The 21,140-nt window shown below is 37.1% G+C and overlaps 1 protein-coding gene across 1 annotated transcript in view; it reads right to left on the minus strand.

The window, feature by feature from the left end:
* Positions 1–1,390: 1,390 nt before the first annotated feature.
* wtip (WT1 interacting protein) overlaps positions 1,391–21,140 on the minus strand; it is a 275,147-nt gene continuing 255,397 nt past the window's right edge. Inside the window, exon 8 of the mRNA XM_028810095.2 lies at positions 1,391–7,960. Within this exon, the coding sequence (XP_028665928.1) occupies positions 7,805–7,960 (156 nt within the window). The 3' untranslated portion in view covers positions 1,391–7,804. The remainder of the gene's footprint in view (positions 7,961–21,140) is intronic.

Consider the following 21,140-nt stretch of genomic DNA (forward strand, 5'->3'; position numbering starts at 1 on the left):
CTTCTAGTTTTTAAGCTTATATTGTTTGACTAAAACTACTATTACAGTATCAAGAAACTCTGTGCTGTCCTTGAGCCTGTGATTGTAACAGTTACCTTCTCCACTTTTGATATTATTTTGAGAAATATAAACCTTTATCTCTGTTCTGGCCTGATAAGGCCACAAGCCTGCTCCTAAAGTAAAGGTATGGCTTACTTTATTGTTAGATCTCACTGGAACCTTAATGTCTACCATTTGGGTTGAAGCTCTTTTTTATGTTTTGTGAGCTGGCATCTCACAACGCACTGTATAATGCCCTCACTATTTTAATATATGTCTTTGTTATTTTGAACTTGGCCATTTCTCTTTGCCACTTATCATTAATGAGGTGCTTTCACCCAGTGACGTGCGGTGAGGTTCATGGCTGGTGAGGCAGTCAGATTTATATATATATATATGTATATGAACGCAAAAGAGTAGCTTAATCATTATTCAATTGGCAAATTATAGCACAGACCAGTGGACACATTTATTTTAAGTTATCATTATTAGGTTTACTTTTCTTGATGACACCTCACCTGCCTCCCCAGACTGCTTTCACCCACAGCTCTGCTGTTGACCGAGTGTTTTATGTTTATTGCACTACTTCCTGTAAACTCTACAGAAGATCCCAATGGGCAATGCAATGAAAGCATAGTGTCTGGCACCAACAATCACACAAGAGTCAAAGGAATTTACATCACTCAACTTGTTCTCTACTGTTTGCCTAAACAACAGCTAATCCTATTGGCTATGTCTGCATATTGAGTTGCAGACACATGACTGGCGATGGGCAGGAGATGGCTATTTGATTAACGAGAAGTTACACCTAATAAAGTGGTGCTGAATGTATGCATTGTTATAAGAAGATGAACACCTTTACACAATCTGCTTTATGTCTTTTAGGTTTGATGAAGACACCAAAGTCTGCATGGCACAAACAGAAGACCATAAAGATGAAGTACAGGGATGGGAACATCAGTTGTACCAACTGTGATACATGATGGATGGTTTCACATCCTCAACAGCACACGTAAGCAACAGATACAATAAGAAAATTCTTCTAGCTCTGATGAAGAAAACAAGACATGTCACTGAAGTAAAGTCTAAAGGAATGTGTAGTTGAAAAGTACATCAATGATCAGAGAAGAAAGGGTGAGCTAGACGTTTTGTATTCATACCATTCTTCTCTTTAACGTCAGTTTCACTTGCAATTTCCTCAGAGGCAAATTCCAAAGCATGCCATTGCGTTCCCCAACAGTAACTTGGCCCGTCTGTTGCTCAGTTTTGACTGGATGCAAGGTGCTTGGACTTTGGAAGCAGAAGATCAATAATTTCAAGGTAAGCTTCATAGGTTCCATAGGCAACACAGTTAACTACAAAACTTTTATTGAAAAAGCAGATTATATCATCTAAGGTTAAATGACACTTTTGACTTTAAACGTATTAAATAACTTTAGATTTCTCAACTTCAGATAAATAACTCTACAATTTTGCATCCCACCAATAATCTAGAGAATCACATTGTGAACATGATGACAGACAGACACATTAGCTGGGAGAACTCAACAGCAGAAGTACAGCTTGGGCTGAAACACAAAATCGCAACAAAACAAAACATTAAATGAACATTACTGTATGAACTGGAGGTAACAGATACAAAAAAATGTCTGTCAATGTATTTTCTTCAGGTAGGCAAAAATCCGGTGGGGGGGGCGATGGGTGCTCTTTGTTTATGGAAAACATTAAACTGGTTTGGATGAAAGCAAGGACTGGTTACTCATAAATAAACAACTTAACACTTTCAGTTTTTAAAAGTCTAACTGTGCTTGTGGGCAAAAAGTGCATTTTTACTATTTAAACAATACCTTCATTAACACAATACAGGTCATCAAAAACATTTCCAGGATTTCATCATGTCCTATCTCTTCAAATCAAGAACAAAACTTGATCATCAGTTTCTAATAAATTTGGAAATAATAAAATGTCTGAAATGACAGAACTCATACAGATCTACACGCAGCAGCACCATTCCACTCCCTGGCTACACTTTTCTAGGTGGAGGCCTCCTTGTGGACAGACGCCGCCTCACTGCTCGCAGTCAGACAAATGCAAGTACAACAACTCCATGAATGATACAGCTCAGTCAACAATCACCACAACACTAGCACTTCGAGCGAGGCGAGAATAAAGACATTTTACATGCGCAAAATTTGCTGAAATAGAAAGCACTGAAATCAAAGAATTCTTTATTGATGACCGACTGTTAATATTTAACAAGCGAGTGAGTGATCAACGGTGTGCTCTGCAATACATTAACCTCATGCCCAGGATTGTGCCTTGTGCATGATACCGTAGGGATGGGCTCCAGGCCCCTAAAACCCCAAAAAATAGATGATGTGTATTCAGTAATGCATATGTGCTTGAATATCTATTCAGGCTTTAATGTCATAAAACTAAGTATTACAAAATAACACATTAATTTAAAAGAGGGGCATGTTAATATTACTAATCATTTAAATAACATTTAGCACAGAAGTCATTTACAGATATTTATCTTTCTGTTTTTCAGTGATTAACACAAAGGCAGACTACGACACCATCAGGAATCTTTTTTTTTTTTTTTTTTTAATTTTGGAAGCACTCCGGATGGTTGAACTATATAAATTTGGGTTATTTTGGGTTCTGAGAACTAGAATTCCTTGATCTTAATATAAAGGAATAAAGGGTCTGGGATAAACAACCATAGCTAGGAGTAAAACCAAGCAGACATCCACCCAATTAAGAATTACACTTCCTGTATGGTGGGCTTAATAGTGGCTGCAGTTGTGATTCCATGTAGAAAAAAGATTAACCAACTCCTGACTTTTTAAATTGTACCAGTATAAGTGGGTGTATGCGAGAGTGCCACATCCAGGGTTGGCACCTGTTTTACAATGGGCTCCAACTCCCTACACTTTTAAGGTTGCATTAGATAGATACTGTATGTGCCTTCGGCCTCTAGAATCATTCCACTTTTAAAAGTTCTTATCTATTTGTGCTGATGAGCGTGCTGAAGTTAACTGCAGCAGGAGCTTATCCTAAAAGTGGCACATGAACACACACCTCATTTATACGGTCATACCTGATAAGTTCAATTGGACTGGGTAGAAACCTACAGGAACCCAGGTGGCATATGCAAGCTCCTCTGCCACATTCAGCTAAATAGAGCTAGACTGGTTTTTGTGACGCATGCAACAGAAGGTGTTGGACAGTCCACTCAAAACAGGAAAGTCCAAATATCCAAGCATCACAAATGGTTAATTGTTAAAACTTTGTGAAAGTTTAAAAATTAAGTACCATGACACAGGTTTGAGTCAAATTTGTGAATGCAACTGTCATTAACAGCCTCCTATGAGGCAAGTGTCAACTCAGTAACATAAAGAGCAATAAAGGCAAAAACTCTGGAAGTGACAGTTTCCCTGAAATGTTAACATTGCACATTTAACAGTCCATTGTTCTACAGTTCAGGGTGGATTATCCACAGTTTTAGCCTGTCTCACATGGAAAAATACTTAAAAGGCCGATGAACGTTTTCAATTCCACAATTTTGTTGAAATTAAGTCGGAGCTGGATATCCTTGCAAGGAAGATCCCAAACTATGCAACAATAAAAAGAAATTAATAATAAAAAATAAATAGCAGCACGCAGCCTCATATCATATGAAAACGTTCAAGCCAATGTGATTAACTGAAATGAGAGTTCTCTCAAACATATTTAAAGTACAAAAAAAAAAAAAAAAAAACAGTAGCTCAACCACTGTCACAGGTTTATGCCATTGTTCCTTCTTCCAAGGCTAAAGCATATAATGGCATTTTGCACAACGGAGTTACAATGGCAAACATCACAGTTCCAGTCCTGAGACACCTCTGCATCTGCGGCTTTTCATTTCAGTTGAGCTCTTAAGTAGAGAGTAACAATCAACTAGAATTAGAATCATTGTCTTCATTTGTACTGGACATAGGTCTGTCATTATAACCTCCTCCACTAGATGATAGCATCAAACAGCAGCAGCTCAGGGTTCAAATGAGAGATGGAGTTCTTGTAGAGGAAACAGTGAGCACAATGTGAAAAACTGCAGATTGCTGGGAAAATAATCACGAGAAATGATGACAAGCTAGCTGAAGCCCAACAGAATTTAAAATCTAAACTGAACGTATTCTGGGATTTTCAAATTTCAAACCCAAGTCTCACCTTTGTGGATACTTCCACTTTTCTTTGCTAACCAATAAAGCAGATTTGTATTTGAGGATTAGCATGGTGTTCTTATGGTCTATAAAAAAAAATAGACCAAAATGAAAAACGTGTTTGATTCCAGCCTGGATATGTATGTGCCTGAGCTCTCTCTTTTTACTATTAGAATCAACCACATACTTCACTTCCAAACAGAAGTCACATAGCATGACACTAAGAGAAATTATTTTTTCATACCCAAAGAAGCAGAAGTCTGAATAACATTGCTGGTTTAAAAGTCCTAACTATATAATGGAAAAAAGCTCCTTTCACAGTAAGCATGAACTATGAACACAATAATCCAGGTGGTCAACATAATGGGGGACATCACAGACAGTGAAATCACTTCCTTTGTTGCTTTAATAAAGGTGTTAACCTCAAATTGAGAGCTCAGTAGAGATGAAAACCCAACAAAAACAGGGTGAGACAGGACTAAAACTGGAAATACGGATGGATTCAGGATTTCTCTAGATATAAATACAAGGAACTCTGTTAAATATCATATTTCTAAAGATAATGTCTTCTTTTGTAACATCTGTGGCATTTGAAAAAAGGCATAATATAAAATTAAAAAATTATTCAAGTGTGCACCATTAAACAAATATGTCCAGCATTTCAGTCAATTCACATAAGTACTGTTCAGAAATATACAGCGGGTTAATTGACAAGTTCACATATAACTGATCAACATTTGCATTTGCCTTCTAACACTTTTTTTTTTTTGCTAAAGAACCCTTTTATATTATAATATATGTTTTCCTATCTACAATCTTTTACTTTCTTATGTGGTAAAAGCAACAAAATCTCTCGCCTTAAGTATGCTGAAAGCATTTTTGCATCATTTGTGATTACTTTATAAAACATTATGTTATGATGGTTTGCTACAGGGAAAAATTTGTGATAAAACCTGAAGCAACCAAGTTATACCTCGCCTAAGGGAATTAAGGGCTTCAATGAAACAACGGTCATCAAAATGGACACATCTTGGGCCAAATGAATAGTCTAATCTTACAAAGCAACAGAGACTAACACTGTCAACTAGGTGGCGGTTCTTACATTTCCCATATTTACTCACAATATCTTCCTAACAAAATTTACAAGTATGCATGAATAGGAATTATGTTATCACTGTTGCTCTATTTTTTTTTTTAAATCAGTATCAGACAATCCATTAGTTTCGGGACTTACCTCATCTCCAATGCCCATAAAATCTCATTTAAAGCCTACCTAATACCATAGCTTGTTTTGCTTACTCTGTACTCGCAAGTTATACAGCTACTGCATTGTTATCATTTTTTAATTTAATATTATTTATTGTATCAGTATGCTGCTGCTGAAGAATGTGAATTTCCCATTGGGATTAATAAAGTATCTATCTATCTATCTATCTATCTATCTATCTATCTATCTATCTATCTATCTATCTATCTATCTATCTATCTATCTACTGACGTTTTTTATTCTATACAATGAAGATTTTTTTTAAAGAATATTTTGCCAGGCCAGGCAGCAGTGAGTAGCGCTGTCATTTCATAGATTCACAGTCCTGGGTTTGACTCCCAGTTGGTGTCTGTGTGGAGTCTGCACATTCTATCTGGTTCCAGTTTTCTTCGAACATACCCAGAGATGTGCTAGTTAGGTTGATTAGCGAAGCAAAACCGGAGGCATGTGGGGTGTGCATGAGTGAGTCGTGACATGGACTGACACCCTGTCCAGTGCTGTTTCCTGCCAGGATAGGCTTCGACCCCCAGTAACTCTGAATTGAATTAAATGGATTTGGGAATGTTTGCAGAGCCACATTATACATAAAGACTCCTTGATGGATATAGTTGTCTGCAGAAGATATTTTTGATCAAATTTCTCTCTGGTGAATTACGAGAAAGCGGCAAGTAATAGGCTATGAATTCGGACTTGCTTTATGTTATTTTAGAGGAAATTACATGATCCTATATTTTCACTCTCTCTCTTAGAATCTAATTCTGTTCTAACTGAAAGGCAGCTTTATCAATTCAATCCAAAAACCTGCTTATAAATGTCTAGGCCAACTTGTCACAAAAACTACAAAGAGCCCCTGAAGACGGAGAACAATAAAACTCTACAGGGTACTTGGCAAAATTGACGGCAGTTGTAACTCCGATTTGTTCAGAGGGTTTCAGATGAAGTCTGCTCACTTCCTGCCATCGCCAAATCCTCCTGGCTGTCTAATAAAACATTGTGTAGTGCTGGGGGAAGCATTAATACTGTATAAGGCTGGTACAGATGCCGAGTTAATTAAAAGAACCTTGCACTTTCTGGTCTGAAATGCTGATGAGATCAACCAATTACAAAAAGTGCATGCTTTCAGGGAAATGCAACTGCTCAGGGGATATACTATTATATATTGGCACACAAACATGTATAGACTATGTGTATGTTTGTATTTTATGTATGTACACACACACGGATTTATGACACGGTAGTTTAAGAATTTCGTCTATTGGCAGTTAATCCTATAATATACTGTTTAATCATAGTAGACAAAGAATTGCAGGCACACCTAGGCTTCTAGAATTCTATTGAGTTTCCTCTCAGCTCCCTCCCATCTTTGCAGAAAAAAATAAAATAAAAATTAAGATTTCAGTGAAAGTTTCCGTAATATATAAAAAACGACTGTACAATCTATGTACACCTAATATTTGTTCCAACATTATAAGACAAGTTTAAGTTGACATGCTGGACCACTGCTGGTTGCAGGCGTAAGCATAATTAAGCAAAATACATACAAAATTGTAAATAACACAAAATTTTGGCCCATTTTTACAACTTAAAGGATTAAAAAATAAACAAAAGACTGATTACATGTGAAACAGTGCTAAATTGCATACAGTGTTCCTTTGCATAGCCAAATAAACTCTACTTAAGTGTTTTTGCAAAAGTAGGAATGAACATTTCTTGTGTTTTGTTTATTTTGGGTTTATTATTTTTTAAGTGCAGATTTTTCCTCAGTAACCAGTATGGCACTTTCAGACTCCATTTAAGGCAGTTGAAATCCAGGCAGGTAGCAGTGGAAAACACAGCAACCGATCTGAATTTGCTCCCAGTGACACCCAGGTAGTGAGTGAGTGGCTTTTTGTCTTAATAAAGGAGTGGTATCACTTGGCATGGTAAGTGTGTTGAGATCCACTGACTTGTCTTGCATCTGCTTTTGTCAACCAGCTATGTTAGTTGACTAGAGTCCTTATTTCTGCACTGAATTTAACAATGAAAAGCTTCTAAATCTTCCTCTTTTTCATTGTTTAATCATTTACTTTTTGTTGTACATCAACCACTTTTCTTCCAACATCTTTTTCTGCCCAGTGACCTGCTCGAGTTGCCATTCCTCCATGTCAACAAACTCCTGCAATTTGTGAAAAAGCATGAGAAGATTCAAGGCTGGTCTGGCAAGGCACTGTTCCCAGGGCTTTCATGTGGGTGCCTTCCCTTTACATACTGCACCTCCAAAAGGATTTGCTTTTCTCCATGTGCTAGCTTGCCTTCACAGTTCAGTAACATGGAGGGGATAGCTTGGGGGCACAGAATGTGCTGGCACCTGGGTCTTGAGACGTCGGATGTGACAACCATGGCAGAGGAGGTGTTCTTCGAGGGGGTAGCAGCGATGACCTTCTTCATCATTAAGCTGGAGACTACAGTCCTAAAAAAAAAAAACAAGAGCCGAATCATTTCAAAATACAGTATAGACTGAGAATGTTTTATAGTTGCAACAAATGTAAATAACAGTAAGTTAGTTAACTTTATTGTCATTCATACCATACAACAGTACAACGACGGATGCATAGCTGAACGAAATTGCGTTTCTCCAGGCTCAATGTGCAGACATAAAAGACAAGTGCACGCAAGACAACATACAGACATTATAAACATTTCACTTCTTACACAGAAAGTAGGTAAGACAGCACAGTACAGACAATAAATACAAAAGATATATATAAATGTAAGCCAGTTAGTGGGTGAAATAAAATATTCCACATCGTTTCACAGTGATTGTGTTATTAACTCTAGAAGAAAGCAGAGCCTAAACATGCAGGAAGCAATCCCGGGTTGTATAACAGTCCATGGTATGGAAACATGTGCAGGTAGAGATGGAGATTCCTGGTATTAGAGATGTACCATTTACACTTCAGATGGAAGAATCACATCCCAAGAGCTGTTATGACACTACCTTGGTCCTTAATTAATCCTGTGCCACCTAACTTTTGAAGCCACACTGGCTGGCAAGTAAGGGTTTGTGGCAACATGTCATGCTGAGTTTATTTTACTCCTTTCTGAAGCTATGACACCCTTAAAGTATCAACCAATAACTCAACACACATATCTTTCAAGCTGCTTATGCTTCTTTGACTGCACATAATATATACACTTGACCAGTCAAGCTTACAGTTTAAAATACACCGTATAGCACGTATCAGCATTTAAATGAAACTTAACGTGTCTCCTAATTGTAGATCACATTGTAAATGATGTTATGAGATTTTTTCAGGTAAGCCATTGATATTCACTAATCATGACACCAGAGACTGAAAATGTGCTGCATTTTGATTAGCACATGCAGGTAAAAATTTCACTGTACACGTAGCAATAATGGCCTATAAATCTACACCTGTCTGCTACTGTAGAGGTGGATGATGCTGGTTTTCCTCATGCTCACATATACAGCATTCCTGTATTAATATCTGCTCATAATGCTTAAATCTATATTCTGTGAAAACTACACTAGAATAATTTAGAAACAGGAGCCTAGCTTTATCTCATTTGAATTTGTCTAACTTAATTGGGCATACTATGATATCACTAGTATTATAAACACAACTAGATATACAGTAATCCCTCGCTATATCGCACTTCGCCTTTCGCGGCTTCACTCTATCGCGGATTTTATATGTAAGCATATTTAAATATATATCGCGGATTTTTTGCTGGTTCGCGGATTTCTGCGGACAATGGGTCTTTTAATTTCTGGTACATGCTTCCTCAGTTGGTTTGCCCAGTTGATTTCATACAAGGGACGCTATTGGCAGATGGCTGAGAAGCTACCCAACTTACTTTTCTCTCTCTCTTTTGCTCTGACATTCTCTGATCCTGACGTAGGGGGATTGAGCAGGGGGCTGTTCGCACACCTAGACGATACGGATGCTCGTCTAAAAATGCTGGAAGATTATCTTCACATTGCTCCCTTCTGTGCAGTTGCTTCCTGAAGCGACATGCTGCACGGTGCTTCGTATACGTAAAAGCTCGAAGGGCACGTATTGATTTTTGATTGTTTGTTTTTCTCTGTCTCTCTCTCTCTCTCTCTCTTTCTCTGCTCCTGACGGAGGGGGTGTGAGCTGCCGCCTTCAACAGCTTTGTGCCGCGGTGCTTCGCATACTTAAAAGCCAAACAGCCCTATTGATTTGTTTGCTTTCCTCTCTGTTTCCTTTGAAGAGGAAAATATGTTTGCATTCTTTTAATTGTGAGACGGAACTGTCATCTCTGTTTTGTCATGGAGCACAGTTTAAACTTTTGAAAAAGAGACAAATGTTTGTTTGCAGTGTTTGAATAAAGTTCCTGTCTCTCTACAACTTCCTGTGTTTCTGTGCAAATCTGTGACCCAAGCATGACAATATTAAAATAACCATATAAACATATGGTTTCTACTTCGCGGATTTTCACCTTTCGCGGGGGGTTCTGGAACGCAACTCCTGCGATGGAGGAGGGATTACTGTACAATTTGAAAGCTCTGGGGCTAAACTATGAAATCTGTCAAATATTTGTATTAGGAAGAGATCTTGCTATTAACCAACGGGGGTGAAAACCAAAACTGTCTAAGCAGTGCATTTACTGTAGAACACCTGTCATATTCACTTAGGCCTGTGCTGGCAGACAGAAAACCAGCTTATCGTAGTGAAACAACCTTTATTTGTGCAAAATCCAGTACTTTTGGGGTTCTACAGAATACACATGTGATGACTGAATTCTACCATTTCAAGCAGTAATAAAATAGTTTCAGACCTTATTCACCATTCAGTGTTTTTGGAACTGGAGCCTTTTAAAACCTGATGCTGCCCCATTAGTGACCATATGCAAGAATAACAAAAAGGAGCAATATTGAAGATGGATATTATTTTAAAGGCCAAACATAACTTCTGCACTTTGGACTCATTTCATTTTTAAACCAAACAATAAAGAAAACACAGAACACTCAAGAGGCTATTTGAGAGCATTGCTTCAAAAAGGCAGCAGTTAAATGCTCAAATAAGAGCAATTTGTGAATACATGCAAGACACAATCACCCCTATCCTTTGCCTCGCTTGATGTTTTCTGCTTCTTTGTTATCAGCCTCACCTTCTACATAGTTATGATTCACTTTGATAAGCTGTTTCAACTTGTAGCATTCTAATGATGTGTTATTTATAGTCTACTATTTGCAGTGAAGGTTTTGTTTAAATATAAATTTGCACTGATTGGCTAAATAAAAAAAAATGCACTGATTGTTTTAAATGGAAAAAAGGCACTTATAAATTCTGTGTATTCTATACGCTACAGTTAGTAATGAAGTGAATTATGAAGTGATTTAGTTGAAATAAAAAATTGTACTGTTTAAATAAAACCTCTCTTTATAATTAAAATTAAATTTTAAAAAAATTAATTGAAGCACTACATTATCCGCTTACCCCTCTTCACAATGCAAGTGTTTATCATCTGTATTTTTTTAAGCTACATAAATAAAGTAAAACCTATACTCATATTTAAAATGTGTCTTATAAAGTACACAAAGGGTTCAAACAAAAGAAGCAGAAACACAAATCAATAAAACTGCAATGACACAGGAAAATTGAGATTTAACACTAGAATCCCTGAAACCTACGAAAGAAACTCGGAATCCCAGCCCACTTTAAATCCCTTTGCACCTCTCCATCAGCATGTTTTGTTTTGTAAATATATTGATCAGCACAACCAGCAAGCAGCCTGCTATCCCACCCCTCCACCGCCGAAGCTCATCTCGGGCAAAATACCCTCCCAGCTCAAGTCTTCTTTATCTGCATGTGAGGTCCTTGAGTTGCATAGGGTAAATAATATATTGTTATTTGGAACACATGCATTTCACGTGTGTTCCATGTTTACAACAATCTGGGTAAGTGTAGGATGTCAGGAAATGCGAGAAACGCAAATACCTAAAATAGAAACTTTTTTCATGTTATAGTACTAGCAACAAAATTTTGACACAAAGTGTATAATGTGTGAAGACTGAAGTCCAAATATTAAATAAACACTTTCACGAAAGGTACACATACTGTATAACAAAACAAGTGCACTTTTATTCAAGAATATTAGCAAAGAAAAAGAAATCGGGTTAGGGTACGATGCGGCTAGGACCTCTTCGGTGGAGCAGCGGTAACAACTGCTGACTCATAATCAAGAGGTCCCAGAATCGAATCCGGGCACCCTCCGGAATTACCATTTTGAGAAGGAGCTGCTCTTTTTGTTACTATTTTACAATAAAAACATATTTGATTTGAGTCTGTAACAGCAAGTGTAAATTTATGGTGCTTGTACAGGTTTGCATTTTTTTTAAATTCAGTTTTATTCTCTCAGTCACGATCTGACACAGATGTTTTCAAATAAAGACATGCTATAACAGAGGTGAACTCAGATGAGGATGAGGGTTCTACATCGGATAAAGAACAGAAGCCCTCCATGCATGAAACAAACACTCACATATAAGAACAACGCAGCTGCACCAGGTGTAATGGCGAAAGATGGCACCGTTTGGATGCAGCAACAGGTCTGGCATTATCCTGCCAGTCAGTCTACCCCACGTGTCCTTCAAAGAAAAAGCAGGGTTTACAGAGCTTGCCAAGGTATCTTGCAAAGTTCTGTTTGTGATTATGTTTTGAGATGGTCTTTATATAAAAACATTTATATGTTACTTATATAAAAGCCAGATCGAATGTTATTTACCTTGATTTATTTACATATCTTCCTACAGCGTAAAGTCACAATAAATAAATCTAATAAATTCAGCCACAGTCTGTATTCTCAGTGTTTAGAGATAGGAGGCAGAAAATGATAGCTCTGCAGTAGGAATGTAGTGGACGACATTACAGGAAAAAAAGGAGTTAAAGAGGTTTGGGAAGTTGAAGGGAACATAACAGAGTGAATCATTCAAACAATAAATACCCCAAGTACCTGCTTATGGCGGATAGACAAATTCTTTCCTTCTTCTCTCTACTGTGTTTCACATTACTGCACACTAAATAAAATTACCCAATGAGGCCACTTTTCTGAGAACTGGCTACAAGTCTGTTCATCAAACTGTCTGAGATTGAAGAAGATCCCACTAGTAGTATCAGTCATAAATAGGATATGATTATAACTAGTGGGGTGTGGGGCCATAGGCCTCCTCTGCCATTTTACTGATGCGGAGGCATTATAAATAACAGTCAGATTGTAAGTCTAATAAATGGATGAGGATTTGAAATGGTAATGTCAGGTATAGAGGTAACTTCTCATTTCATATATGCTTTGATTAAACATTTGATTCTCATAAAACAGCATACTTATCCTAGATAATAGTCTAATTGGAACAGTAAAAATATATTCTAAATACAATCAGTATTTATTTCTCATAAGTAAGCTCAGACTATTTAAAGTGGACAAAAACCTTATGTCATCCTTTATTTGCAGTGTGGTCCACTCTGTCATCACAGTTAGATTCACTGCCTGGTTTAGTAGTCTGACAAATCAAAATTTTAAAAAGTTTTAGCAGATTTTCAAAGATGCAGCTAACATTTTTGGGGCTGATGTTGATGATTTGGTTAAGTGTGTGTCATAGGGCAATGATGAAAAAACTGGAAATCATCGCAGAACTTAACTTCAGTAGATCAGGGAGGATAGTTGCTTTAAAGACCCCCACAATTTTGCTCCAGAAATTCTTTTCTTCCCATTGCCATATGTCTTTTTAATAAAGAAAATGAAAGATAATAAAAATTCCATAAGCCTAGAGTTTTCCACAGGTATTATGTAACCAATTTAGGTTAAAAGACACCATCATACTTCTTGACTTTAAATATTTTACAGTGTTTGCATTTTTACATGTCTTGTCTCTGTTTGTTTGGTTAATTCTATTTCTGTCCATTATTGAAGACACCAGTGAGAAGACAATTTTTTTCTTTTGTAAACATGACTAAATAAAAATCCTGAACCGTACACCCGTGATTGCTTTTAAACTAAAGTAAGTTCTTTGTCTGAAAGTAGTGTCAGCAGCGGGGAACCACTAGAGGGCAGTAGCTCCATGATGTAGACCAGAGCAGATAGCCATTTCTGCAGTAAAAGGAATTACATGACTGGACTTTGGGCAAGATTAACTTTCTTTCTCTGAGGCCTCTAGGTCAGAAACATGGCTTTATACAACCAAAAATGGAGACTGGAAACTAGAAAGGCTAATTCAAGTGCCAAGCTCTTTAAATGGGTTTCCATGAGTACTGCAAACGCCACCAGCTGGATGCAGTATGGCAGCCTCTGGCAGTTTATTGTAGTTTAAAGCCAGGTGACTCATGTGACCAGACTGAGACTAATGGATGTGGAGTACAAAGAGATTTTTGGTGAAAACTTTATAGAGAAGATTGTCCAAAATACTACAGGATAAAATGAAAATAGAGAGGACATGCATTCTGGACCAAAAAAAAAAAAAAAAAAAAAAAAAAAAGGAAGAAACAAACAATCTATTAAGGGAGGCAGAATCTATTGCGATGAGAGAGAGGCAGAAAATGTGTATGGCTGACTCTTTTTTATTTGTGTTATTGTTTTTCCTTTGTATTTGTTTCACTTGTGTTGTTCTTTATATACTTTGCAAGAACAAATTAGATATGCCTACTAAAGAATGTATTTTGGAATAAAAAATTAGTTTATCCAAAGATGGATACTCTCAGATTGATTATTTTCAACACATTCCTTCACTTCTAAGGAGGTAAAGGAAAATGTGTTTTGTTAAAAACACCTCATGTTGAAGGGAGCCTAATTATCCAAGTGCTGAAAGGACAGATTCCAGGAGCTGAAGATGGGACGAAAGAGCTCCCCTGCACAGTCATTATGACAATTGAATCAGCTTGGAGGCAGACACTACAGTCGCCACAGATAATTACCAGCTAAGCAATACATCACATCACCACCACTCAGACACACATTTCAAATGCAAGAAACAAAACAAATGTGTCCCTTAAGAAAGAACCTGAGGATTTTTGAACAACTGAACCATAAAGCAGGCAGGTCAGAAATTTCTCAGCTTACAAGTGCATCAATCCCAAATGTAAAGTCGAGAAGAATTTTAATTGAAGCTCAAGGAAGTTTTGTAAAGTGTACTTTACTAAACAGCAACCATTAAAAAGGTCAGTTTTTAAAATTATGTATATAACTGTAATCATATGCTACCATCTGTCACCATAAACTATTTTATGGTTTGTTAACACTGCCTACTGCTGTCACTGGTTCAGCGTTTAGACATTTTAAAAAGCTTTTTTGGTTCTTTTAATGACGCATTCACCATAAACTGAGCACTCATGTGTGCAGATATTAAAAAGGCTTAATTTTCATCAGTTTTTTTTTTTTTGTTTGTTATTCCAAAATATTTTTACCTGCGTAGAATAATAAAAAGGGAAAATGAGCTGAAATTACACCAATATTAGGCTTGAAGTTTGCTTTTTCACCTCATATTTATTTGGTGAACTGGCAGTTGAACCGTACAAGTCAGCGTGATGATGTGATGGTGCTAGGAATGTCTTCAGTGAAATGATCAAGGAAGAAAACAAAGAATGACAGAAAAAAAAAAACTGGGTACAACACTCAACAATGTACTGCTCCAATCTGACATGAAAATATTAAAGGGTAACTTTGGTACTTTTCAGGTCAAGTTATTTCTTCACAATCTTTGTATATATTAATTTGCAATATAAAATTGTGTTATAAAGTGATGTTTTTTTTTAATAAATGCTGTGTTCTGAAATGAATAAACTTCATCCTGATTAGACTTAAGCGAATTGTTTGCTCTTCAATGGTTTGGCATCATATCCAGGTGTTGTTCCTGCCTTGCACCTGAGGCTCACTGGCATAGGCTGCAGCTGCCCTGTGACCCTGCCCTGGATAAGCAGGTCAGGAAGATAGATGACATCTTCTCAGTTCTTGTCATATGTCTGCATGCTACATGTGTGCACTCTCACTTTGAAGCACACGCATGGATTATCAATCCAGTGGTAGCAGGTAACATTTTTGACAAAGAAGTAAGCTTCCATATATTGAAAGAATACAAGTGATTATACGTGTGACTTTTTCAACTATTAATGCCAAGTTGTCTACAGAACACAGCGATTCACATCTGGACATCAACATTCAATAATGTCAATAATGGCACTCGGTGACTTTTCTGAGGTGAGTCCATGGCCATGGGGCTGAAAGGGTGTTGCACAGGTATATGAATGAGGTAGTTGGAGACTTGAAGCAAACTGCTGGTCCCCTTTTAAAGTGGCTTAAAATCACAACAATGGTTTACTTTTTTTTCTTTTTACGATCTTAAAGCAACATGGATATGGTGTTTTGCAATATGTGTGTAATCTCACGATGCAAGTCAATACTCAGTAACATTTTTGGCTTGAAAACTGGACATATTAGCACATTTTAAGGCTTTTCTTAATTATGGTACTCATAAGCTCCAATTACAAAATACAAGAGCAGGTTGATTATTTTTTTAAAACTTTATAAAATATGTTTCACTTTAGAATGCAATTTCACATGGCAAACTAATATATACCATGATTATGAAGAAACAACTTTTTTGAAGCTGAACTTTTAAAATTAATCCACACTGATGGAATTAAATGAGGCAAGTAGAATTTTATATTGAAAATAAATTTAAAATACATACTGTACACAGCAGAAACAAAAAAGGTGAATTAGTTACATTGACTTTTTTGGAGGAATAATGATATAAATATTCATTATATAAATTATTGACCTGTTTGATTTACTGATTACTATTAACCTCTTTAGCTTTACATTTGTTTCACAAAAAAAAAAATGAAAAAAGAGTTGCTTATTTTGGCTTGAAAAATGACATTTTTATTAACTTTCATCTTTCTCCTGTAAAGCACGAAAAACACTAAAAGTACAAGAAGTATAGAAAGTATAATAATACAAGTGCTACTTTTGGATCCCCATAATCTCTTTCGGTTCCATTGACCATTTCAATTTCACTGCCTGAAGACCGACTCAATTTGTCATCACAGCTGATAAGGGGTGTTTCTTATGAGATGCCATTATGAGGCTAGGAGAAGATGCTTCTACACCATTGTCTGGGTAACGCTCAGGCCTGACACTTATGCAAGACATGCCTATAATGTTGCCGAGTAAAGCCTGGCACTAATGCCGTTGGCATATTTTACATCCCGAGTAAACCTTGGGTGTTATGCAAGACGAATCTATACCATTGTGGGACTAATGCTTTTAACACTGTTTTTACAGCCTGAGTGACGCTCGAGTCTAATGCTATGGAGGTTAAAGGCAGAATCGTTTGATAGAGTAGAAAAATTGACACTTCCAATAACATGAGCACAAGTGAAAATTTCTTCATAGTTTATATATTTTTTATGGTTATTAATTTGTGTATTTTGTGGATTGGGATTATATAAAACTAAATCTGTAGTCTTACGACTAAATATTTCTTTGTCTACAATATTTTTGGTAAAATGTCTTCTTTCTCCATTAGCTGGATGTAATGCATAGGCATGATGGTAAATCACATCATTATTCCTAAAACAATACATGCCAATACCTGGTGGAGATGAGACCATGGCACCCATACATGCAAATGCTAAGCAGATATTGATTGATCTTATATTTTCTACAAAATATTTTGAACTTGTATGGAGTCATTAACTGCCAGATGTAATTCTCTGTTCTTCTTGTTGCCTTTGTTCATTGCCGCCCTTGCATCCCTGTTTCTGTATGCTTCTTGCAGTCTCTGCTGATTTGACACTCTAGCTTGTCTTTCTTTTTCTCATTCTGCTCTTCATTTTTTAACTTCTTTTTCATGTTCTAATTGCTCCTCAACAGAAAAAATAATTAATTTTAGGATTTATTAATTTCCAAGGGGGTTAATCCAAAGTAACTACTTTTTAAAAGATACTGTTGTGGATGTTGAATGACCACTGCAATGTTACATCGGTGGAAGGATGGATGCCATGCAGTTTACCATGTTACTGCCAAAGACACATATGAATGCCAGACAGTTTACTATGCTGTGCTTGGGCACAACCAGATGCTTGACAGTTTTGTACGTTATGCCTGGCCACAGATGGAAGCCGGATGGAGAGACACCAGACATTTTATTTTATATTAAAAAAAAAAAGAAAAAAAAAAGCATAGTGGTTACAAGTATTGTGTGTCAAATGAAGTAACATAAGTTCAGTCCATATGTATAGGTTTTTTTTAAATCTTTAGTGCCAGTGATAAACTTTGTTTTAACTTAAACATGTAAAGTGATTGAGTAAAGTTACTACATTTCTGAGAAATATAATTGTGCAGTTCTAATAAGACACTTTAAACTAAGAATATTTAATGTATTAATAACATTTATAATGGTTAGTACTATGTTACACTTGGGCAAGGATGGACAGTGGACGATTTAGTATGCTATGCCAGCCCCTTACAGATGCCGAATATTTTGTTGTTTAACATGAAGAGACACATTCTTTCATATGTACTCTCAGACAGCTTATTTTAACTTATATATTTTACTCTATTACTCAATTTGATAGTTGTCCCTGTGGATAAAACAATACATCTTCAATACAAGTCATTAAAACTTCATCATAGATGTGCACATGGGTGAGTACTGGTTGCTGATTAGCAGCTTGTGTGAAACTCTTGTCTCCTTCTACTTTTAAGTCATAATACAGTAGATTTTTGGGACCGTAAAAGTAAAAAAAACAATGAAAGAAAACAATAGACATTTTTCTACAACTTAATAAAAAAATTTTAAAAAGTAAAGGTGACCTCTATGTGCGCATACAGTTAAAAAAATGAGTTTCCAGTATTTATGTTACACTAAATAAAACAACCTCACAGTTATATTATGTACAAATTAAAATGCTGATACTAGCAAAATTCCACAAAGATCTGCTATGCATAATGGTCAATAACATTGTGGCCGATAGTTTTAGCTTGAGACTTAAACATAGATTGTAACTGTCTTTTGGGTATTTCTTTCAACAATTTTATTCATTTCAGTTTAACTCTTTTGTCATTTTATCTAACAGTATAACAAAAAGCATTATTGCAACTCTCACCAATTTGGATAAGAATCTTAATATACTCAACATTTAAGCTAAAGTGCAGACAATAGACAATACACCAAATAAAGTAGAAAATATTACCAGATTGCATAAATAGCAAATGTTGCCGATACATTATGTACAATATGCAAAAGTACCATGCTATAACACAGAATACAACAATATGCCAGCAGTAGTTAATGGATACAAATGTTTTACTTAAGAAATACTAGGGGGTTCCACCTCCTGCTTGCTTTGCTTGTCCAACCTCAGGTTTGGTTTACCGGATATAGAATTTAAATTTTTATGGGAATTGTTACATATGCATTTTTTTCACTTTTACTTTAAAACTTTTGTAAAATCAATACCTGTCCTTTATTTCCGGCCCTGGGCATGGTTAAATCTGTTTCTCGCAGGACGTATAATGCTGCTTGTGTTATGAAGGGGGGGGCGGCTGAACGCACGCTAAGGAGATGCCATCGGATCATCTACTGTCTTTCTGCTGCTGGCAAGCTGCACGTTCTTTTTGTTGCGCTGCACGTCAATCATTCAAAAGCCGCTCGTGTTGTGAAGGGGGGGCAGAACGCACGCTAAGGAGTTGCAGTTGGATCATCTGCTGACTTGTTTCTGCTGGCGAGCTGCGTTTTCTGCTTGTCGCGCTTTGCATCGATCATTTCAAAGCCTGTACAGCAGCTGTCCTTTTGCCACCTCGTGTCTCTGCTGCTCGCGTTGTGACAGGGTTTGAACGGACGCTAAGGAGAACTGTTTGGATCATCTGCTGGCTTCCTGCTGCTGGCACGCTGTGTGTTCTGCTTGTCGTTTGTCGTCGTTTTAAGAGCTGGGAGCACATGATGTCGGTCTGCCAAAAGCATTCCAACAACTGCTTGGTTAGATGTTTGTGAACTTGTTTTAAATGTGGTCTCACTGCCTTGTCTTGTGTGATGTTAAAGTGTCTCTCGTGGAACGTCAAATTGTCTTCCAAGAAGATCATGTCTTGTCTCCCTAGTCTCCCTCCCAGGATTTTTTTTTATAATACAGAGATGGATTGTATATTTAGCTTTAACTAACAATTAACAACAGTTCATCAATCTTTGTGATTTTTGCTTCAGTTGAGTTGAAATCGGCGGTCTAACAATGATTTTCTTGGTCTTTCAGGTGTCACTTCAGCCACAGGCCTAGTAAGTTCTCCTAGTCATTGAACAGAGCTGCTCATTAGTTGGATGAAGTGGAATCCTTAAGTATGAAAGGTCTCCATGCAGACATTCAGTAAACTGATGGGTCTACAGTAGTTTTGCCCTCCCCATTTTTCTCGGATGGGTTTATAGCAGACAACTTTTGCAAGAGGAACTGCAACAATTAAACTGTACAATTAAAAAATAAATAAATAAAACTACCACAGTGCTGTGGTGAACGCACATTTTTTTGTTGCTAAGTGGTAACATCAAATGTATATATACAAGATGAATTTACCAGAACCTAGGAAGCTTTATGAAAGGAGGTCAGAATCTCTAAGTCCCTACTAACAGAAATAAAGAGAGACAGAGAGAGATAGAAAAAGAAATAGGGGGTCAGGTAAGAAATGACAAGAGGGAACAGAATGTGGCTGTGAAAAACCAAATAGAGCCAGAAGAAAACATATTAAAGCATGCTGTTCCGCCCCCTCTCACACTACTCAACAGCATTGTGTCTGCTGTGGAAAACTTTAGGTTTCTGGGATCCACAATTTCCCAGGACCTAAAGTGGGAACTAAACATAAACACAATTGTTAAAAAGGCCCAGCAGAGGTTGTACTTCCTGCGCCAGCTCAGGAAGTTCAACCTGCCTCAAGAGCTGCTCATCCAATTTTACTCTGCAGTAATCCAGTCTGTTCTCTGTTCATCTATCACAGTCTGGTTTGGCTCAGCCACAAAACAGGACAGGAACAGACTTCAACGGACAGTCAGGATTGCAGAAAAAATCATTGGTATTGATCTGCCCTCCATTCAAGACTTATACAGATCTCGAGTCAGGAAACGGGCAGAAAACATCATTGCAGACCCATCACACCCTGGTTACAACCTTTTTCAACTTCTTCCCTCTGGTAGGCGCTACAGAGCACTGAACGCCAAAACTACCAGACATGTGAACAGTTTCTTTCCTCAGGCCATCACTCTCATGAACACTTAAGTCAATCTCACAGAATCAGGGACAATACTAGGTTAAACCGGAGTCCAATTCCTTGTATGCGTACATATACTTGGCCAATAAAGCTGATTCTGATTCCTCTCATAGAGCTGGGGTGCTGCTTTGAAGCCTAGTCTTTAAAAGAACTGAAGACTCAGGGTGCAGGGACACCAAGGGCCACTAGGGGGAGGGCTAGTCTGGCATTGCTGAAGCAAATAGAAGGCTGCTGTGACCACAAAAGTGATGCTAGGCATTGATCAGAAGTGACACAGGATGGAGTATTTAAAAATGATCATTTTCCTGTTTATCTGTCCTTTATGTTTTGATTTTTGTCTCCCTTCTCTCAGTACT

Source organism: Erpetoichthys calabaricus, chromosome 9 (assembly GCF_900747795.2).
Source record: "Erpetoichthys calabaricus chromosome 9, fErpCal1.3, whole genome shotgun sequence".
NCBI classification, from domain to species: Eukaryota; Metazoa; Chordata; class Cladistia; order Polypteriformes; family Polypteridae; genus Erpetoichthys; species Erpetoichthys calabaricus.